The sequence below is a fragment of the Fusarium musae genome, chromosome 12, assembly GCF_019915245.1.
Source record: "Fusarium musae strain F31 chromosome 12, whole genome shotgun sequence".
NCBI classification, from domain to species: Eukaryota; Fungi; Ascomycota; class Sordariomycetes; order Hypocreales; family Nectriaceae; genus Fusarium; species Fusarium musae.
In genome coordinates, this window is record NC_058398.1 from 285,013 (window position 1) to 304,825 (window position 19,813).

At 21.1% G+C, this 19,813-nt stretch overlaps 1 protein-coding gene across 1 annotated transcript; it reads left to right on the forward strand.

Moving 5' to 3' along the window:
- Positions 1-17,687: 17,687 nt before the first annotated feature.
- J7337_013878 (uncharacterized protein) lies at positions 17,688-19,394 on the forward strand (the record flags this gene model as incomplete). Its single annotated transcript, XM_044831353.1, has 1 exon — positions 17,688-19,394. The coding sequence occupies one exon, from the start codon at positions 17,688-17,690 to the stop codon at positions 19,392-19,394; it is 1,707 nt and encodes a 568-aa protein (XP_044673739.1).
- Between the last annotated feature and the right edge of the window lie 419 nt (positions 19,395-19,813).

A 19,813-nucleotide genomic window follows, 5' to 3' on the forward strand; every position in this document is an offset into this window, starting at 1 on the left:
TATATAGTTATTTAACTAAGCTTTTTAAGTATAGTTATTACTTAGGTATTTTTTTATTTTTAAGTAATATAGTTATTAATATATTATATAGGTTTTATATTATACCTAGTATTTATATTTTCTAGGCTATTTAAAGTTCCTGTTATTAAATTAATCCTAAGGCCTACTTACCTTAGTTTAGGTTTCTTAATTTCTGTAATTCTAGGTATTACTATACTATATATCTTATCTAATTATAGTTATAGTATTTATATTTAGATATATCTTATAGTTTATATTAGCTATTATTAGGTTATATAGCTCCTAGGGATATAAGTCTTAAATATATTTTATATAAGGTATTATTATAGTAATTACTTTATTATTATCTTTAGTTTTAAGAGTTACCTTAGTTATTATATTATTAGTTAAGGTAGTATAGGTTATAGTTATTCCCTTTTCTTATCTTACTTACTCTTTTTTTTTTATATTTATATTATTTTTTATTAATCTTAATTACTATTATAATATATTCTGTAATATTATCTAGCTAGTCTGCCTTATATAGTTTATTTTTAACTTCTTCTTTTAGTTCTTTATAGTAGACTTCTATAAAGGCTTTATTATCTTACTAAGTCTTAAAGGTAAGTTATTAAAATTTAATAAAGTAAGCAGTATATAAGTAAATTTACTTAAGTATTATTATTTTAGTAGCTACTTATTATTTTTTATTAACTACTTTAAAGTTATCTTTAAATATACTTTTAAAATTATTCTAGTTAGTAAAGATATTTTAGGTTTCCTAATTTTATATAATCTCTATATTCTTTAGGAAATCCCTAAAGATAGGTTTAAACTAGTTCTTAGTATTTCTTTAAATAAGTAATATAGTAAAAAGTACTTTTTTAATAGTAGTATCTAGCTTAGTTAGGAATATATAAAAGTATCTTTTTATTTAAGTTAAGAATAGGATTATATCTATAGCTTATCTTTTAAATAGTTCTAGCTTAGGTAATTTAAAGGCCTCTTTAATATCTTTTCCTCCTTAAAGGTTAATATTATTATTAGTTACTAGAGGGGTTTCCTAATTATTAACCTAATTCTATAGATTATAAATAGTATTTTATAACTAATAGATTTTAGCTATTATTTCTACTATACTAGGTAGTTCTTTAGTATAAGGAGGTACTAAGCTAGTATTACTAGATATTTTAATAGTATAATATTACTTAATATAAATATAATATAGTTTAAATAAGAGCTATTAATATATAATAGTTAGGGTTTTTAAATAAGTAAACTAGCTATACTAGGTTTATATTTATAGAATATATAAGGCATTATACTAAGTATATTAAGGTATTATATCTTTTAATAGTTAATAGTATAAGTTAGGCTTATTAAAGTAAAGAAGTATTATTAATAGCTAGTAAGCTAGGTTCTATTTACTACTAAATAAGTATATATATATACTTAAGTAATATATAAATTAAATAGGGTTTATTTAACTCTATTTATTTTATTATATAAGTTAAATAGGGTAGGTTTATCTTATTTATAATAGTTAATTCTATAAGTTAAATAGTATACGTTTAACTTATATAAGGTAGGTAGTTCTTAATTAGGAGAAAAAGGTAGGGTGTGTTTATATATGTATTAGAATGTGTTAAGTTATAATATAATCTAAAAATAGTTATAAAACTATAACTACTTTAAAAAAAGAAATTATTATTTTACTTACTAGTTAATATAGAAAAATAGCTCTTTAATTATAATAATAGTATTATAAATTAAAAAACTAATTATTTAAAGATTACTATTAAAAAATAAAGTTAATAAGTTAATTTTAATATTATACCTTTAGGAAAGGATATATATATAATCCTAGGTATATTATAGCTTATATAAAAAAATCTATTTATTAATTAAAAGATAGGCTAGGTTATGTTTTCTAGTGACCTTAATAGTAATAGAAAAATAATTATAATAAATAATAAGAAATCTTAAACCTTAACTAAAGAGGATAGTATAGGTAAGTATAAAATAAAGTATTTATTACTTTTAAAAGAAGTATAATATAAGTATAAAAAAGGTATAAGAAATAAAATAGAAATCCTAGGTATTTTTAAATAATAAGACTTAAAGAAAGAAAAAAATAGATATAAAGCTAAGCTAGGATAGACTTAAAAATATCCTAAAGTAATATTAAATCTATAATAAGTTATTTAAAAAAAAACTAGAAATAGGAGTCTTTAAATATAGTAAATAAAACTATAAAATTAACCTTATAAATAATAACTTACTATTTTAAAAGCTTTATATACTTAATTAAAGAAAGCTATAAGTTTAAAAGAAATATATTAATAAAATACTAAAAAAGGGCTATATTAAAAAATCTAGCTTATTAGTAATATTAGTAATATTCTTTATATTTAAAAAAAATAGAAAGGATAGACTAGTTATTAATTATAGATAAGTTAATATATATACTATTAAAGACTAAACCTTACTTTTACTTATTATAGAATTAAAAGATTAGCTATAAAGTAAAAAGATCTTTATAGCTTTAGAGTTTAAAAGAGTATATAACTTTATTTATATTAAGAAAGGAGATAAATAGAAAATAGTATTTAAGACTTAATTTAAACTATTTAAATATATAATAATACCTTTTAGTCTTATTAATATACCTATAATATTTTAATAGATAATTAATAGTATACTTTAATAATACCTTAATATCTTTATAATATATTACTTAAATAATATTTTAATCTTTTTAAATAATAAAGAAAAATATATAAAATATATCTATAAGGTTTTAAAAATATTATAAGATATTAAGCTACTAGTTAAATTAAAAAAGAGTTACTTTTATATTATAAAAGTAAATTTCTTAAAATATATTATCTTACTTAATAAAATTAAAATAAAACTAAAGAAAATTATAGTAATAGTAAAATAAAAAGAACCTTATAATATTAAAGAAATATAAGCCTTTTTAAAAGTAGCTAACTATTACTAGTAATTTATTAAAAGGTTTAATAAGATTACTAATTTATTAATAGAACTTATAAAAAAAAATAAGAAATTTAAATAAAATAATAAAGTATAAGAAGCCTTTAATTAACTTAAAATAGTAATAACTAATAAACTAATCTTAATTATATTTAATTTAAAAAAAGAAATTAAATTAAAAATAAATATATTAGATTTTATATTAAAAAGATAAATAAATTAATAAAATAATATAAAGAAACTGTACCTTATTATATTTTACTTATATAAGCTATATAAAGTAAAACTTAACTACCTAGTTTATAATAAAGAATTTCTAGTAATTATTAATTACTTTAAGGAATTTAAATATTTCTTTATAAAAAGTAAATATTAAGTTAAAGTTTATACTAATTATTAAAATATCTTTTATTTTATAATAATATATAAACTTAATAAATAATAGCTATATTATATAAAATATTTATATAAATTTAATTTTATAATTATTTATAAAAAAAAATTAGAAAATAGTAAAATAGATATAATTAGCTATAGACTAGATTATAATATTAATATTATAAAAGTAAAAAAATAAATATTAAAGAAAAATAAAAAAAGAGAATTTAAATTTACTTAATAAATATAGGTATTAGGATAGATATAAATAGCAATTATTAAGGAAATCTTAAGTAAACCTGAAAAATTTATATATAAATTCTATAGATATTTAATATATAAATACTAAAAAGTAACTAAAACCTTAAAAAGGCTTTAATAATATAGATATTAAGTTAAATAACTTATAGTAAAAAAAGTAATTAAATAATATAATATTTATACTAAAATAAAAGTATAAAGATATAAATTATATAAAGAACTATAACTACTACTAATTATAAAAGCACTATAAAGCTTAATTATAATAGATTTTATTACTAAATTACTATTATTAAAAAAACCTTTAACTAGAATTTTCTATAATAGTATTATAGTTATTATTAAAAGACTTATAAAATTTTTAATCTATATACCTTATAAAGAAAATATAAATACTAAAAAAATAGCTTATATCTTTTATAATAAAATAGTATAAAAATAAAAATTACCTAAAGAAATCTTTACTAATAGAAATATAATATTTACTAGTAAGTTTTAGTAAGTATTAATAGCCTACTTAAAAGTTAATTATAGACTTATAATAGTATTTAAACCTTAAGTAAATAGATAAATAAAATAAATAAATTAAGTAATAGAATAGTACTTATAATATTATATTAATTATAAATAAAATAATTAAATTAAAAAGTTATTATATACTTAATTAGCTTATAATACTATTTATAATAAAAGTACTAGACTTATACTATTAAATATTAACTTTAGCTATATACTAAAAGTATACTATAATATATAAAAAACTAAAATTATTAACTTTATAGTAATAATTAAAAGTAAAGATCTAAAAAATATATATAATAAACTCTAGATAAAGCTAGAGTTTATTAATAAATAGATATAATAATACTATAACTCTAAAAAGTTAAAGAGACTAACCTTTAAAAAGAGAAATATAATATACTTATTTACTAAAAATATTATTATAAAATAATTAAGTTATAAGCTTAATTTTAAGTATATTAAACCTTATAAGATTATTAAGAAAATTTTTAAAAATAACTATAAGCTAGACTTACTAATAAGGGTTAGGCTTTATAAAATCTTTTATATTATATTACTTAAATTAGTAGCTAATATAATATATATTAAAATTAGTAATAAACTAGAAAAAATTAATAAACTAAAATTCTATAAAGTAAAAGTAATTAAAGAAATATAAGTAAAAAATAATAAGAAAAAATACTTAGTAAAATAAAAAGACTACTTAAAAAATAAAAATATATAGGAATTACTAAAATACTTTACTAATACTTAATAACTCCTAAAGAATTTCTATTAACCTTAAAGAAATAAAAGTTAAGTATAGAGCTTTAATTAATAATATTATAGTCTTTTAAAAGCTAGATATTATTAAAGGCAAAAGACTTTATAGCTTAGTAATTAAAAGACTTTTAATTTTCTAGCTTTTTTAGCTTATTTAGATCCTTATAACTATAATAAATTATTTTAATAGCTTTCTTATAAAAATACTTTTTTTAATAATATAAATACTATAGCTAAACTAAAGCCTTTTAAAAGTCTGCCTTTACTTACTCTTTTTACTTATTTATATAATCCTTTTTATATAATATATATATAATTATAAAGTTAATAAAAAAAAGAAGAAAAATAGAAAGAACCTATAAGCTTAAAAAGTTATATTACTAAAATTATAATTAATATATTTCTTAAAAATATAAAAATTATATTATTATTTACCCTTAAAAACTATATACTAAAGATAATTAATATAAAAGTAAGTTAAATATTAAAGTATCTTAAAATTAAATTTATAAATTAAGTTAAAAATATCTTTATAATAATTAAAAGCTACTTTAGGATAGTTAATATATTTAAAAATATAGCTAGATATATTATTAATATAAAAAATATTTATAAAAGTAAGTTTAATATATATCTCTAGATTTTATACTTAATTACTTATAAGCTTTAAGGATAAGACCTTAAAGGGGGGAGAGATTATATTATAACTTAATATATTTTAATATATATATAAATATACTTTACCTTTTTTCTCTTAATTAAGAACTACTTACTTTATATAAGTTAAATATATACTATTTAACTTATAGAATTAACTATTATAAATAAAGTTAAACTTACTTTATTTAACTTATATAATAAGATAAATAGAGTTAAATAGACTCTATTTAACTTATATATTACCTAAATATATATATATACTTATTTAATAATAAATAGAACTTAGCTTACTAGCTATTAATAAGACTTTTTTATTTTAATAAGCCTAACTTATATTATTAACTATTAAGAGATATAATACCTTAATATACTTAATATAATACTTTATATATTCTGTAAATATAAACCTAGTATAGACTAGTTTACTTATTTAAAAACCCTAACTATTATACCTAGTAATAACTAATAAATAGGACCTAGATATTTTAATAATAGCTATAAAAGTATTAACTATAAAGTCTTTAGCTAAACTAAAATCTTAATAAACTTAATTAATAAAATTACTTTTAGGCTATAGTATCTTAAGTAACTTTAATTAAAATAAATATATTACTTAACTAGCTAAAAAGCTATAAAACTTAACTAATAAGGTCTATAACTCTCTTATAACCTTAACCTTTTTTAATCTATTTATTACTTAATAAAGTTATTATAATAATTATAAAATTATTAAAAAACTAACTAAGCCTAAGTTATTTATAGATTCTTTACTTTAACTATATTAAATTAATATTACTAACCTTAATTATAATTAAAATATTAAACTTAAATAGTCTATTTTCTTTTTTTTTTTAAATTACTATTAGCCTTATTTAAAGCTATTAAGCTTTTAACTTTTTATATAATAGCTTAAATAATAAGGCCCCTATAGTAAGCTAGAATTATAAAGCTTAAAATCAGTTAAAGTTTATCTACTTTAAGTAATATAATTACTGCCTTAACTAAGTAATATAAGTACTGCTTATCCCTTAGCAGCTATACTAATCTTTTTCCTTTACTCTAGTTAAAAGAATACTAGGCCTAGTATACCTATTATAAAATATATTCCCTAACCTAACTTTCCTTATACCTATTAATTATAGTTATTAATATCTATTAAAGCTACTAATATAATACTTATATAAAATAGCCTATAGCTATATAATTAGGCCTACTATATAACTAGCTATAACCTTAATATAGCTATTAAGCCTGCCTTATAGGCAGCTAATAAAGAAGATTTAGAAGATATTTATATAATAGTAGCTACTATTAAAAAAAACTTTTTATTAAAGTACTAATTTAACCTTATTAAAATAGCTATCTTTAACTATAGGTTAATTAAATTAATTAATTATATAAATTATTTAGCTTATTTTAATATAATTAACTTAAGCTAGGTTTATAATAAGCTTATAAGCCTTTTGAATTTAAAAAAAGGTCTTAAAAGAAGGTTATTCTTTTTAATTAAATTAAGTAGCCTTTTTTACTGCTTTTATAAGCTTAGATATATATAAAAAGTAGCTTTATAATATAGCTAAAAGGGTTATTACTATAAGGGAGATCTTATTATTAATATAATAGGCTAGTTATAGTCTAAGACTATAATAATTAAAAGGCAGTATATTTATATATAGAGTTAGATAAAGGTAAGGTAATAGTAGGGTTTTATAAAAGTTTAAAAGAAAAAGGTTAACTTTTATATAAGTTAGTTAGTAAAAGCTAAATTAACCTAAAGTTAATAATAACTTTATTAATTAAATGCATATACCTAGGCATATAACTAACTGCCTTTATATCTAAACTATAGATAAAGTAAAATTAATAATAAAATAGTAGTTAAACTAGGGTTAAATAGCCTATAACCTTAAACTATTAACTAATTAAATATATAATCCTTACCTTTACTTAACTATAATTAAGAGATTAATAATAATAATATTATAAACCTTATTTAAAGTATAACCCTAAAGGCTAGAATATAAGTATAAAAGTTAATAAAAAAAGTATCTATAATTAGCTATAATAATTAAATAGATAAGTAGTTACTTAACTTAATTAAATTTAAGTATAAAATACTTATTATAACCCTAGCAGTTATATTATATATTACCTGCAATTTTCTTACTAATTATTAAAGGATTAATAACTTTTATCTTAATCTATAATAGAAACACTAATTATACTAAGACTAAAGATTTATTATTATAGTCTAGGATTAATATTTAAGTATCTTAGTCCTTAAACCTTAATATACTAATATATTATAATAGCTAATATATAAAAACACTTATTTAGCACTTCTATAGATTCTAGCTTACTAATTATTAATAAAACTTCTTTATATTAATTAAGCCTAATATATATTAAATTTACTATTAAGAGATATAATATTTTAATAAGCTTAGTATTATACTTTATATAATTTACTAATAATAAACCTAAATATAGCTTAGTTTAATATAATTAGACCTAACTATTATATATTAATAGCTTTTATTTAGACTTTACTATATAATACTAAGTAATATAAATATAATAGTTACTAATATTAACCTTACCTAGTAATATACTATATTTAATAATAATATACCTTTTATTTTATAAGATATAAATATAAATAATAACTCTAATAGCAGTATTAACTTTAATATTAAATAGCTATATTAGTAGATAATTAATATAAATATTAAAATAGATAATCTTTAATAAGTACTTATTAAGGTAACCTAGCTATAAGCCTAGTAGGCTACTAACTAGTAAAATGCTATTTAGGAAATATATTAACTTACTGCTATTGCTATTAATAATAAGGAAATAGGTAAAATCCTTAAACCTAATATACTTAAACCTTTTAATAGAAACTTAGTAAAATTATTTATATTCTTTACTTAATATTAAGCTTTTATAAGTTATTTTTTAAACTAATTTAGTAAAGATAGTAATAGAATTATATATATATTAAGATAACTTAAAGGAAATATAATTTAGTAGTTTTAGCCTATATTAAAAGATATAATTACTAAACTAGAGCATAAACTGCTACTTTAAATATTCTAAATCTATAAGAGTTACTTAGCTTTTAAAGAAGCCTTATAATAAGCCTTTAAATTAGTTAATAAAAAAAGCTAAGTAAAATAGAAAATTAAAATACTTAAGTAAACTAAATCTATATCTAAATATAGAATTAAGTTTCTTTAACTAGCTATTAAGTTAAAATAAGACTAGAAACTGCTTATATTATTATTTTTTAATAGACTTAAAGAATCTATTTAAGTAAAACTCTATAAAGAAAAAAGACCTAAAATACTAGTTAACTATATTAAATAAGCTATCTATATTAATAATATATAATTCTAATAAAAAATTTATAATAATTAAAGTAACTAAAGATAATAAGGAAATAAACCTTATTATAATACTAATTAAGGGAGGTAATATAACTATAATATTTTATATAAAACTGAGTTAAGACCTATAACTATTAAGGTAATTAAAAAAGATAAATCTAAGATTACTTACTAGAACTATAGTAAAAAAGGATACTATAATTAGAAATATAAAAACCCTATTAAGACTAACTAGAAATATAAACCTATACCTAAAGGTAAGAAATATATTAATAGTATTAATAAAAAAGAAGAACTATAAATAGTAATTTACTTTATTAATATAATAAGAAAAAATAGATATAATATATAAAGAATACTTTATATATAAAACCTGAACCTAGGTATTACTATATATAACCTATTTTTTAGTAAATAATAGATATATAAATAATATTACCTAGATATTATAGAAAAGTAATAACTTAAATTAAGCTACTTACTAATTAATTTATAATATATAACTTAGATACTAAAAGAAAAGAAAATTAAAAAAAAAGAATATAATATAAAGAAATAAGAAAATTTAAAATTTAAAAAAAAAGAAAGTAAGTAATAAAAATAATAAAGAAAAAAAGTAAAATAAAATAAAAAGATTAAACTTAAATAGAACCTAGTCCCTAAGCTAGGATAATAATATATTAAATAAGGATATACTATTTATATAGTTAAAAAAAGAAAAGAAGTTAACCCTAACTTAGATAATAAACCTAATACTTAAATATATAACCTAAATATAAAATAAGTACTAAAGTAATCTTTAAAAGAAATAGAAAAAGAACTAAACCTTTATATATTAGTAAATAAAATCCTAATTAGAACTACTTTATAAAGACCTAACTAATACTATAATAATCTAAACTATATATTAGCTTTAAGGATAGTCTAAGACTTAAAAGTAATAAAAATTAAAAGATAAGTAAATTATATTATTTAAAATATAAATATTAAACTGTAGTATAATAAATATAGAAATTATATATAGTATAGTAAGGCACTTAAATATACTAAACTTATAAAATAAAAAGCTATTATAAAATAAAATAATAATATTTATATCTAGTTATATATAAGGTATAAAGTAAAAGACCTAATTATATTAAAGGAATAGATTTAAATTAAAGTAGACTTTTAAAGATACCTAGATTATTTAAACTATTAGTAGATATTATAGATATCTTATATATAATATTATTACTAATAATATAAGTAAGATAAAAAAATAAATAACTATTTCTTAATATAAATTAAAGAATATAAAAAATAAAAACCTTACTTAATTATTAATACCTTAGGATACTAGCTTACTAAAAGGTATAGAAAGACTTAAGTAGTAAAACTTATAGTAAATATTAAAATAAGAAAATAAGCTTTAAACTATATCTAAAACTTTTATTATATTACTTAATAAAAATTAAAAGTTTATAATAAAAAAGACTATAAAAAAAAAGCCTTAAATAAGGAACTTTATAAGATTATTATAGAAATTAATAAGCTAGAAAAAGTATAAGATAATATATTAAATAATAGCTAAATAAATAAAAAAAGTAAAAGCTTTAATAAAAAAAAATTAGTATAGCTAACTAATAAAGATATTATATTAGATAAATAAATTATATAAATAAAAACTAAATACTAAAATAAATTAGCTTATTAATATAAATACCTAAATAATATTAATTACTATAATAGTAAATATAGCTATAATTACCTTTAGATAGGAAAAGAATACTACTATCTATAATAAAGTACTAGATAAGTAATAGAATAAAAGGAAATAAACTTACTATAAAAGCTTTAAAAATAACTATAAAAAATAGTTAATAAACTTACTTTAAACTAAAAGTTAGAATTACAGGTAAGTAATTAAGTGTATTTATAAATAGTAAAGCTAATATAAATTATATTTCCTTTAATATAGTAAATAATCTTAAGCTATTATAAAAAGATAAGGAAAAACTATATATAGTAACTAATAAAAAAAGAGGAACCTATAATTATAATAATAAATAAATAACTTAAAAAATTAATTACTTTAAGGTATTTATAAATAAAAGAAATTAAGAAATTAATTTTAATATTATCCTTATTAGTAAATATAACTTAATACTAGGATATCTATAGTTAAAATGCTATAACTTATAATTTAATTAAAGAACTAGTTAAGTAACTTATAAAAAGTACTTTTTAAATAATAAAAATAATTTAGGTAATAATAAAATAAGATCTTAAACTTTAATTAAAAAGAATAGTAAAGTTTAAAGTAATAAATTATTACCTATTTTAAAAGGAATATAATATAAGTACTATAAAAATAGAATAAAATATATTAAATAAATAATAATAACTTTTAAAAGATAGTTTAAATAGCTAGACTATAATCTTTAAGAGATAAAATAGATTATTAAAAAGGAATTTAATAAATAATTTAAAAATATACTAATCTAGTACTATAGTTATAAGAAACTATTTTAAGAAAAACTTAATATAAAGTTACTTTAATATATAAATTATAATATTAAAATTATATTAAAAAATAGAAAAAACCTGAAATTTTTCTTAATCTATAACCTATCTTTAAATAAGCTTAATATACTTAAGAAATAGTTAAATAATATACTATAAAAAGGATATATTAAACTATTTAAATCCTTAGTAAAATACCTAGTTATATTTATATTAAAACTAAATACTAATAAACTTTAATTTATAGTAAATTACTAATAGCTTAATAAGATTACTAATAAGGATAGAATACTATTATTACTTATTATTAAACTTAAAGATTAACTATTTAATAAAAAATAGTTTATAGCTTTTAATTTTAAATTTATATATAACCTTATTTAAATTAAAGAAAGTAATAAATAAAAAATAGCTTTTAGAATAAAATATAGATTATTTAAGTATTTAGTAATACCTTTTAGCTTAACTAATATACTTATAGTATTTTAATATATAATTATAAATATACTTTAAGAGTACCTTAATATCTTTATAGTTTATTACCTAAATAATATCTTTATCTTTTTTAATATAAAAAAAGAGTATATATATTTATAAAGTCTTAAAAGTACTAAAAAACACTAATATATTTATTAAACCTATAAAAAGTTATTTCTATTAAATATAAGTAATATACCTAAAATATAAAATCTTATATAATAAGATTAAGATAGATAAATAAAAAATTATAGTAATTATTAAATAAAAAATACTTACTTTAGTAAAAAAAATATAATCCTTTTTAGGATTTATAAACTATTATTAATAATTTATTAAAGATTTTAGTAAGATTGCTATACTACTTATAGAAATTACTAAAAAGGATTAAACCTTTAAATAAAATAATAAGGCTTAAAAAGCTTTTAAATAGCTTAAACTAGCTATTATTAATAAACTAGTTTTAATTATATTTAACTTAAAATAGTAAGTTAAACTTAAAACTAATACTTTTAACTTTACTTTAAGAGGATAAATTAAATAATATAATAATAATAGTATATTATATTTAATAGCTTTTTACTTTTATAAGATATATAAAGTAGAACTTAACTATTTTATTTATAATAAAGAATTCCTAGCTATTATTAATTATTTTAAGGAATTCTAATACTACCTTAAAGGGAGTAAATACCCAGTTAAGGTATTCACTGATTATAAAAATATAACTTACTTTATAATAACTTAAAAGCTAAATTAATAATAACTATATTATATTAAATACTTATATAAATTTAACTTTACTATAGTATATTATAAAGGCACTAATAATAGATATATAAATACTATTAGCTAGTAAATAGATTTTAATATAAGTACTATTAAAATAAAAAAACAACTCCTAGAATTTAATAAAAAAAGAGAATATTAGTTTATATAACTTATTAAAACTATTACTAGAACTTATAGAGGGGTAATAGAAAGAGAAAAAGAAATTTATATTAACTTTAAAAAATATATTATAATATAAAAGTTAGAAAAATATTATTAGGATATATATAATAATCTTAAAAAAGCTAAAACTAACTAGCTTAATTACTATATTTATCTAAGATAGGATAAATAAATTAAAGAAATATAAAATAAATACCTTATCTATAGATAAAAACTAGAAAGATAGAGATACTTAATATAACTACTTTTAAATTAAGTATTATAAGAAAGAGTAAAGGAAGAATTTATTTATAAAATCTACTTATATTTATTATATAAATACTAAGGAGTTATAAAAATAATAAAATAACTCTAGGAATTAGGTTACTAATATTTTAAAAAGAAATAGGTAAAAAAGGTTATAAAGGAATATAACTTATATATAAAAATAAAAGTATAAAGATATAAACTTTATAGATAATTATAACTACTATTAGTAATATAATAACTTTAAGACTTAATTATAATAGATTTTATTATAAAGTTACTTTTATTAAAAGAACCTTTAACTAAAATCTTTTATAATAATATTATAGTTATAGTTAACTAATTTATAAAATTTTTATATTATTTACTATATAAGGAATCTATAAATATAAAAGAATTTTCTTATATTTTTTATTAATATATTATTAATATATATAATTTACTTATAGAAATTCTTTTTAATAAAGGACTTATATTTATAGTAAACTTTTAGTAATTACTTATAGTATAACTTAGACTAAACTATTAACTTATAACTATATTTTAGCTATAAGTTAATAAATAAATTAAAAGAATAAATTAAGTACTTAAATAATACTTATAGTATTATATTAACTATAAATAAAATAATTAAGTTAAGAAACTCTTAATAGCCTAGCTTACTTATAATACTATATATAATAAAAGTATAAAGCTTATATTAGCTTATATTAATTTTAGATTTATACTAAATATATACTATAATATATAATAAAAGAAAATAATTAATCTAGCTACTATATTTAAAAGTAATAACTTAAAAAACCTATATAAAGAAATAAAAATAGAACTTAAATTTATTAAAAAATATATAAAAAATTACTATAACTTAAAAAGGTTAAAGGGACTAACCTTTTTAAAAAGAGATATAGTTTACTTAGCTATAAAAAATATTAAAATAGATTAACTAAGTTATAAATTAGACTATAAATTTATTAGACTTTATAAGGTACTATAAAAAATCTTAGAAAATAACTATAAACTAGACTTACTACTAGAAGTTAGGCTTTATTTAATTTTTTATATTTTATTATTTAAATTAGCAGTAAATATAATATAAATTAAAATAGGTAATAAATTATAAGAAATCTTAAAACTAGAAATCTATAAAGTAGAAGTAATTAAAAATATATATAAAATTAATAGTTAAAGAAAATACTTAATAAAATAGAAAAACTACTTAGAAAATAAAAATATATAAAAACTACTAAAATACTTTATTAATACTTAATAATTCTTAAAGAAGTTTTACTAAAACTAGAATAAGGAATATTACTAAATATAGAATTCTAGTTAATAATATTAATAGCCTTATAAAATTAAGCTTTAGAAATAATTAAAGATTTAGCTTTATTAATAGAAAAACTACTTTATTTTTCTAGTAACTATATACTATAAATAAATAACTTATTACTTTATTCTTTAAAATAATACTTCATTTTTTATATATAAGTAAGATAAGCTATAGCCTCTTTAAAAGCTTACTTAGCTTTAGCTTTATCTTCTTTTAACTTTTTATACTTTTTTATATTCTTAAAAACTATAAAATTAATATAAAGTTAAATTAAAAAACGCTTTACTATATAGAAAAAACTTATAAAAAGTTATAATACTAAAACTATTATAAACTACTTTAATATTAATACAATTTCTATACTAATTAACTTGATTTTTATTAGCTTTATAAATAAAACTATAATAAAAATAACAAGAATATAATATAATATAATTACTAAATATATAAATATATTAAGTAAAAAAACTAGATTTAGAGGTTTTAGTATATCTAGCTTTAGAAATATAACTTAATATAATAATTAGTAAGATATATAGGAAAATAATATAAGTATAAGTTAATATATATTAAGATAAACTAATAGATAAATAGATAAGTATAGTCTTAAGGATAAGACCTAGAGAAAGGGAGAGATTATATTATAACCCTAGTAGTTATATTATATATTACCTATAATTTTTTTACTAATTACTAAAAGACTAATAACTTTTATCTTAATCTATAATAGAAATACTAATTATATTAAGACTAAGGATTTACTATTATAATCTAGGATTAATATTTAAATATTTTAGTCTTTAAACCTTAATATATTAATATATTATAATAGCTAGTATATAAAGATACTTATTTAGTATTTCTATAGATTTTAACTTACTAGCTATTAATAAAACTTCTTTATATTAATTAAGCCTAATATATATTAAATCTACTATTAAGAGATATAATACTTTAATAAGCTTAGTATTACACCCTATATAATCTATTAATAATAAACCTAAGCATGGCTTAGTTTAATATAGTTAGACCTAACTGTTATAATACTCTATTATTTAGACTTTAATTCTAATACTATTTAAAGTTAGTACTAAAATAAGATACTATTTTTAAGTATTAAATAATAATATACTAATACTTTAGGCTTAATAGATATTTAGATTATTAAATTAAGGGCCTATTATAGCCCCTAGATTATAATAATTATTATCTTATAATTATAATCCTTATAAACCTAGAGATATACTTTCTATAAGTAGTATTTAAAGTTTATATATAATAAAATTGCCTAGAAAATTTATAAAATAAAAAAGATTTTATATATAAAAAAAAGTTTTATTTAAAAATTAAAAAAGTCTTTTAGTAAGTAAATAAAGCTATAGTTAATTAAATAGAATTTGCCTAATTAAGTATATTTACCTTATAAAATAATAACTAATGCTAAGGCAATAAACAGTAGTATTAACAGTAATTTAATAAAGATAAATTTATTATATTATATATTTAAGCTTAGTTTTTTTTTATTAATTAAATTATATTATTTTTATTATTTTATAATATTATTTTTTAATTATAAATAACCTCTTTTTAATAATTATATAAGTTAATATTATAAATATATATATTAAAAGTAAAATAAATAAGATTTATAAAAACTTTATTTTTAATATAATTTTTTAAAATATTATTATAAAAACCTTTATAATTATTATTATTATTAAACTTTTAATATTTTTTATAATATAACTTTATAATATTATATAATATAAAATATATTAAAAAATATAAAAATAATATAAATTATTTATTAATTATTTATTATATAATTATAATAAAAGTTATTTTAAAAGTATTATTTTAAATTAATAGATTTACTTTAAATAAGTAATTTACTTTATATATATTTATATATTTTAATTTAATTATTTTTATAAATAAATAATAAATACTTATTTATATATTTTTAAAGTTAATTATTAAATTATTTAGTTTTTTAATTAAAAGTAAGATTTTAAATAATTATAAAAGTAATAAGTATATTACTTATATATATTTATTAATATCTTTTACTCTTATAGCTTTAAAGCTAAAGCCTCTTTTAAAACCTAAACCTTACTATAGAAGCCTGTAGCTGGCATCTAAGATAGCCTAAAAATCTTATAGATATTGCGATATTTAAGAGAAGAGAATCTAATGTTGCTGACTGAGGCATGCGCCAATGCCCAAGAGTAGGTACACACCATTGGCCGTCGAGAGGGCAGATATTTTTGCGTTGAGAGTTTCGTCGTTGCCGCTTACGGGTTGACCATTTAAACTCTTTAGCACGAACAACATGCTCACGACCAAAACGATGGAAACAAGCATTGAGAGAATCTGGAACCACCAATGAGTTCGCGGCACCCTTTTCTCGTGGCCAAGGTGAATGGTAAGTAAAGTTAGACGAAGAAAAACATTGAGAGTCGAGTGCGTGAATATTGTAGAGCTAATGAAACAGGACTTTGGCCACCTGTAATACCGTATGTATGTGAACCAGGCAGCGTAGGGGGAAAGATCAGGCAATCTGGAAATCTGCACATTTAAGCGCTGTGGCGTCGTGATAATTCTAACGAGTGCTGATGGAGGTTCGAAAATGGCCGCTATTGGATATGAAGTCTTACATAAACTTACTCTAGGTCTTGAAGCAGGCAGAATTTGCATCGGGCTCTGCCATTCCTGGCTGCACTGAGACACGAGCTGAACATGGGGTGCGCATCGAGCGGCACGGCATTATTAGGAACTGCATGGCTAAATCCGACCTCTATATGTGTATAGTGTGGCATTTGAGCCTAGGAACAGGCTGCTGTATCTTTTACAGTACTGCTCTCTCGTTCGAGAGAATTATGTAGACATACATTATGTTAGCCTTAAAGTCAGTAGCCATAACGCCCAACACATGCGCTTCCCGTCAGCTTTGTCTGGTGTGGCTTGCCGCTAGTAACGCCAAGCTGAAAAGAACACTTGGGTTGAAAGCCGGTGCAATCCGGTGAATATGCATGCTGGCATAGCAGTAAGCTGACAGGGCGTCAAAGATCTGGAGAAGACAATTCACCTTCACCCATTAAGTTTTAAGTTTTACATTTAAACTCGGCCTCTACACTTACTACAAATACCAAATGCTCATTCCCACTCAGACTCTAACCTGAGACATTGAACCTCTACTCATAATGGCAACATTCAGACTCATCAACCTCTCGACTGGTGTAGTCAGCGAGCAGGTCTTGGGTACCTCACCACCATACCTAGCCGCGTCACACGCCTGGAGTGAGCAACGATTTCCTCTCGGTAGGAAGTTTTTAGAAAGCCCAGGCCGACAAGCCCTCAAAGCAGTCAATGAGCAGCGATTTGCTGGTACAGTGGACTATTGCTGGGTGGACACAATCTGCATCAATCAGCAAGATGATGCAGATATGAACCAACAAATTCCACTGATGGGTCGCATTTTTGGCGATTCTATCGCTGTGGTGATTGTATTAAGCTGCGACCTGCAGATGTCCCAGGCGAGCGTAGATCGAGTAGTGGGACAGCTCAAGCCTGCGGTCAGAATGCATGAGGAAGAAGAATGGGCCGAGCAAGGTACGATTTGGAGGACGGGACATGGGCGAAAATTGATCATCAGAGGAATGAGGGGGCTGGCAAGGCTAACTACCACGCCCTGGGCCACACGGGTATGGACTTTGCAGGAATACATCCTTGCCAGCCAAGTAATATGGATTGGAAAGGAACTAGTACCCCTCGTCGTTCAAGATATTCTCTTCTCAGCATTACCGGATATCTGCGACACGCTGAGAATTGAGGAATGTTTCGGAGACGAGTTTCATAGATTATACAGTTACTTCAGTGGGATGGCGAATATGCGTTTGGCCCGGGGCGACAGAACACGGGTGATGGAGCTCCTCGGAAATCGGTCAGCTGAGCTGCCTCGTGACGAGGTTTACGGCATTATGGCTGCTTCCGGGGTGGAGATCTCAACATCGACAAGCGAGACGAACAAAGGAGCTTGGAGCAAGTGGTTCGAGCAGGCTGTCTCTTGCGGTCACTTGAGATGGCTTCTGATGCCGGTAGCGACACCGGCGCCTCTAACACATCGAGGCAAGCCTAGCTGCATATTGCCAGACTTTGATATAAGGCACAAGCTCTCTTCTTCAAGCTGTCTGGATACAGTCAAGCCACTAGGACTTGTTCGCATGGAGGAGGGGACCGCGATAGTCGACGGCCGATGGTTAGGTGTTTGCACTGTCAAAAAGCACTTGGGTACTGTGCATGAGCCTGTTCCTAATGAAATACATCGCGACATTACCCTAATTCTATTCAGTCAGGGTAAAAGTCGCAGAGCTCGCAAGGTCGCCAGTGCTTTTGGTGGTGGGCGATACAATTCTCGACAAATCTGCGTCATTGCAACAATTCTCCAGAGGAACTTTCGCAAGGCCGTCAGGGCGGTGAAGCTACAGAGAGAACGCGATTTCCGCTTGCGTCTCCGGAATGCGATTGAACACACCATCTGGGGTGACTTTATGGAGTTTCAGATGGGACAGATGCCGGGAATGAACGAAGGGACTGCTTATCTCACAGAACTTCGCCGAGGGTCGATCTTGGTGGAGGTCCCGATTGTCCTTCCTACCGCGCAAGCCATGCCGAGTACGGAGCTAGGTATTATCGATCTAGGAGCCCGCACAATCGATAAGAGATGCGTTTTCATGATAGTGGCTGGTGCCAACGCCGACGGCGATATGCGCGGTTCTGTCCTGCACAGAGTTGCTGTAACCCTGCCGGTTACTGGGGACTACGAAAGTCACATCGAAAAGCTCCCTTTGCGGGGGTTTGCCATTGGGGGAGAGGCTTGTCAAATCTGTCAGCAGGAAAGGGCTATCTAAGGCAGAACAGCTAAAATAAATATGCTTACGGCTTGAAACCACGCCACCAACGTAATGCTCGATTTTCAGCCACTGTTCGCCAGCCAATAACCCTTGTTATCTTAGTAAGGTCGAGTAAGAAGCAACGCAACGTGTTGGGTTTCGATTGGTTATAGAGATTGAACAAGCGGCAGTGCTTGATCACAGACTACATTCTTAGCTTTCTTTTCGCATCGCTGGGCGGTTTGCGGTTGTGTCTCTGATAAATACTGCAGCATTCGCATGTGCGTTCCGGAGTTCAATAACCTTGTGTCAGTCGTTTATGAACAGGTTCTTTTAGCTTCATAATTTCTTTCGTCAAGTCACCAGACTGGTTATATCAGTTTAATGGATCCTCTTAGCATCACAGCCGGTGTGATCGCTATCATTCAGACGGCCAA